This window comes from Mandrillus leucophaeus, unplaced genomic scaffold, assembly GCF_000951045.1.
Source record: "Mandrillus leucophaeus isolate KB7577 unplaced genomic scaffold, Mleu.le_1.0 Scaffold30, whole genome shotgun sequence".
Taxonomy (NCBI): Eukaryota; Metazoa; Chordata; class Mammalia; order Primates; family Cercopithecidae; genus Mandrillus; species Mandrillus leucophaeus.
The window spans coordinates 794824-799426 of NW_012103143.1; the positions used below are offsets into that span (position 1 = coordinate 794824).

The window sequence follows — 4603 nt, forward strand, 5'->3', positions numbered from 1 at the left end:
TTTTTTTTTTTTTGGAGACGGAGTCTAGCTCTGTCACCCAGGCTGGAGTGCAGGGGCACCATCTTGTTTCACTGCAACCTCCACTTCCCAGGTTCAAGCAGTTCTCCTGCCTTAGCCTCCTGAGTAGCTGGAATTGCAGGCGCATGCCACCATGCCTGGCTAATTTTTGTATTTTTAGTAGAGATGGGGTTTCACCATGTTGGCCAGGTTGGTCTCGAACTCCTGACCTCAGGTGATTCGCCCACCTCAGCCTCCCAAAGTGCTGGGATTAAGGCATGAGCCAACATGCCCAGCCTATACTTTCAAATATATGGATCCTTAAAACAGTTCTGTGAGGTCAAAGGGGTAGATTTTATCCCTGTTTTGCAGATCTACAATGAGGTCCAGAGCAGTGATTTTTTTTTTTCCATGAGCATTTAATTTTTTTTTTTTTTACAGAACCAGTACTAAAACACAGGTCTTCTGACTTTTGAGCTTTTTGCTCTACAACTTTTCCATATAAATAAATGTTTGGATTAATGGATTGATGTCAAAAATAGGTTCCTTTTAGTGTTTGCTCCTTTGACTCCACTCAGATTCTTTTTTAAAAATTTCTTTCTAAAAAAGCATAACTCAGATTCTTAATACAGATTGTTCCAAAGCACATTAGGATGGTGGAGTTATTCTTATCAACTTCAGTCTGAATTACTTTTAAATTTGTCCCCAAAGGTGGTTTTGACATTATGAATTTTACTCTGATCTTTGTTCTTGTGTCTCCTGAAGTTCCATGTAACAGATACTCTAACCCAAGAAGTGATAGCTATTTAGATTTTCTTTTGCATACAATTCTCATTCCCAAAGATGTCTCCCTTTGGTTGCCCGAAAAGCTTTCTGAGGTATAGTTACTTTTAGAAGAGAAAAAAAACCATAATTTAATTCATTTGTGCTCTTGAGATTGTGTATGTGTGGTAGGTGTTTTTGTTGTATTATTACAGGTTGATGAAAAGCCCAGAACCTTGATGACAGATTGTCTGGTTATAAAGCATTTTTTACGTAAAATCATCATGGTGCACCCTAAGGTAAGCTGTTGCTTTGTACAATAATGATTCTTTTGTTTAAGTCATTGTTTTCCAGAGACCTTTATTGTGTAGGACATGGACAGATATGATTGGTTCTTTTTCTTTCAATGAAGATGATTAAAACACTTAAAATTTGAGGTCATGGTGGCTCATACCTGTAATACCAACACTTTGGGAGGCCGAGGCGGGAGGATTGCTTGAGTCCAGGAGTTTACGACCAGCCAAGGCAACATGGTGAGACTCTGTCTCTACAAAAAAAAATTTTTTAATTAGCCAACTGTGCTACGTAGTGAGCTCCTGTAATTCCAGTTCCTCAGTAGAGTGAGGTGAGAGGATTGCTTGAGCCCAGGAGGTTGAGTCTGCAGTGAGCCATGATTGTGCCACTGCCCTCCGGCATAGGTGACAGAGTGAGACCCTGTCTTGGGGGGAAAAAAAAGAAAGACAACTTTCAACTTTCAATATTGAATTGATTTGGTTTCTATGTCCTTAAGACAGTTTTATTTATTTATTTATTTTTATTTTTTATTTTTAGAGAGACAAGGTCTCACTATATGGCCCAGGCTAGTCTCTAACTCCCGGGCTTAAACAATCCTACTTTGGTCTCCCAATATGCTGGGATTACAGGTGTGAGGCACCGCATCTGGCCCAAGGCAATCTTTTTTTTTTTTTTTTTTGAGAGACAGAATCTCACTCTTGCCTAGTGAGTGGCGTGATCTTGGCTCACTGCAACCTCTGCCTCTCAGATTCAAGCCATTCTCCTGCCTCCGCCTTCCTAGTAGCTGAGATTACAGGTGTGCACCACCATGCCCGGCTAATTTTTGTATTTTTAGTAGAGATGGGGTTTCATTTTGTTGGCCAGGCTGGTCTCAAACTCCTGACCTCAGGTGATCTACCCACCTCGGCCTCCCAAAGTGCTGGAATTACAGGTGTGAGCCACCACACCCGGCCAAGGCAATCTTAATGATGGTTATGTGTTATAGCTGAGAAACCTCTGGATAGAGAGAGCTTTGTTTTAGGTTATTTTCAGTTTTTGGTTTTTTTTTTAAATTGCCTTATTGTATCACTTTAGATACCTCTTCCCTCCTCTGTGCTTTGTTTTTTGTTAAACCTAGATAATAAACCTTGCTGTTTATCTCCTTTCCTAAAATGACTATAAGAACAAATAACGATTTTTTTTTTTTCCCTGAGACAGGGTTCTGCTTTGTCACCCATGCTGGAGTGCAGTGGCTTGATCTTGGCTCACTGCAGCTTCCACCTCCCAGGTTCAAGTGATTCTCCTGCCTCAGCTCCCTGAGTGGCTGGGATTACAGGTGTGCACCACCACACCTAGCTAATTTTTGTATTTTTAGTAGAGATGGGGTTTCGCCATGTTGGCCAAGCTGATCTTGAACTCCTAGCCTCAAGTGATCCACCTGTCTCAGACTCCCAAAATGCTGGGATTATAGGTGTAAGCCATCATGCCTGGCCAAGAAATTTTGATAGAATATCAAAAATAAGACCCTGTCTCAAAAAATTAAAAAAAAAAAAGCTAACTGTATTCCATTGTGTATATACCACATTTTCTTTATCAACAGAAACACAAATACTTTATGATTTCACTTATATGTGGAATCTGAAAAAATCAAATTCATAGTAGAGAATAGAATGGTGGTTACCAGAGACTGGGAGTGGGTCAAGGAAGGAAATAGGGAGTTGTTAGTTAAAGGGTACAAAGCCTCAGTTAGACAGGAGGAATAAGTTTTTAGAATCTTATTTCACAGGGGGGTGACTATAGTCAATAATAATATATTATGTATTTCTAAATAGCTGAGAGTAAATTTCAAATGTCTCACCACAAAAAATGCTAGTAAGTTATGTGATAGATGTTAATCTACTTGATTTAATCATTCCACATTGTATACATATATCAAAACACCACACTGTACCCTATGAATGTATACAGTTATAGTTTATCAATTAAAAGTAATACTAATTTAAAATTTTTTAAACTTATCCTTTTTCTTTAGGGATTAGATATGGAAGTTTTTAATCTGTATCTTAGCTCATGTTAAATCTCACACTTAATTTATTGTTTTGCAGGTCAGATTTAATTTCAGTATAAAGGTAAATGGAATCCTCTCCACAGAGATCTTTGGGTAAGTTCTTAGGTCTATGGCTTAAGATGATGCTATGGCTCTGCAGTTTTTCTCAGCTATTATTGTCCTATTTCCAAAAGATTCACAGTTTGATATCTTGACCCAAAGTCACCTTGAAACTAATTTTCTGACACCCCCACATTTTATTATTTTAGTAGATTCATCCCTGTCTCTAGAGGGGGTAAACTTAAATATTACCATTTTCCCCTTGGTTAATTAGTTACTGAATTCTAGTAATCACTGGGGTGGTAGTAGTCATGGGCCAAAATTTGTGTCAAACAGATTGATTTTAGAATATTTGAGAGATGGCTTAGCTTTGCTTTGCTTTGCAGGGTAGAGAATGAACCCACTTTGAACCTTGGGAATGGAATTGCTCTTGTGGTCGACTCTCAGCATTATGTGAGGTGAAGGCGTAAAGCCTTGTTGTCCCTCTGCATATTTTACTCTCCTCTCTTGAGTATGAATGTGGGTAGAAATTGGAAATTGTCTCACTTGTCATTTATAAGTGCCAGGTGTCAGCTTCTCTATAAAAAAAGCAGAAGTAAAACTTTTTTTTAATGTTGAAAACTGCTGTTTTAAGTTATTTATGTACTTGAATCTATTCTAAATGACCTGAAGACATGTGCCTTCTTCTCTCCAGGCCTTATTTTCTTCTGTAAATGAAACGAAACAGACCCTGCTAGTTCCAATCCCATTTGGGCATGAGAAGAGAAGACTGAATTTAAAACTTTACTTGAATTCTTGGCTAGAGAGATAGTATGAATACAAAGGAATTCATTGTACATTATTTTTTGTGCATCAGCATTTTGCATAGGTTTGGAAATCATCTCTCTGTCCATCTCCATCTTCTTCAGACTCCAAGAAAGTAAATCTGGTCAGGCACAGGCTCATGCCTGTAATCCCAGCACTTTGGGAGGCTGAAGTGGATGGATCACTTGAGGTCAAGAGTTTGAGACCAGCCTGGCCAAAATGGCAAAACCCTGTCTCTGCTAAAATTACAAAAATTAGCTGGGCGTGGTAGCACATGCCTGTAATCCCAGCTACTTGGGAGGCCAAAGCATGAGAATCGCTTGAACTCGGGAGGCGGAGGTTGCAGTGAGCCGAGATCACGCCACTGCACTCCAGTGACAGAGCAAGACTCCGTCTCAAAAAATAGTAATAATAAAAAATGTAAAAAATCCATGGAGGAGGTGGTAAACAATATGGAACACACAGAGCCCTTCTGTCTTGCCTTCCTGTGCCATTTAACTACCACAGAATCCAAAGCGAAAATGAATTATATCAAGAAAAGACCTAACATATGCTTAAGTCCAATTAATTTATTCTTTCTTTTTTTGAGACAGGGTCTCACTCTGTTCAACCCAGATGCCATCATAGCTCACTGCAGCCTCGAATTCCTGGGCTCATTTT

At 39.1% G+C, this 4603-nt stretch overlaps 1 protein-coding gene across 1 annotated transcript in view; it reads left to right on the forward strand.

The window, feature by feature from the left end:
* Positions 1–4603, forward strand: part of LOC105544451 (chromosome unknown open reading frame, human C11orf80) — a 119145-nt gene that overhangs the window by 53282 nt on the left and 61260 nt on the right. Inside the window, exons 6-8 of the mRNA XM_011986962.1 lie at positions 975–1058; positions 3138–3193; positions 3526–3597. Of these exons, the coding sequence (XP_011842352.1) occupies positions 975–1058; positions 3138–3193; positions 3526–3597 (212 nt within the window). The remainder of the gene's footprint in view (positions 1–974; positions 1059–3137; positions 3194–3525; positions 3598–4603) is intronic.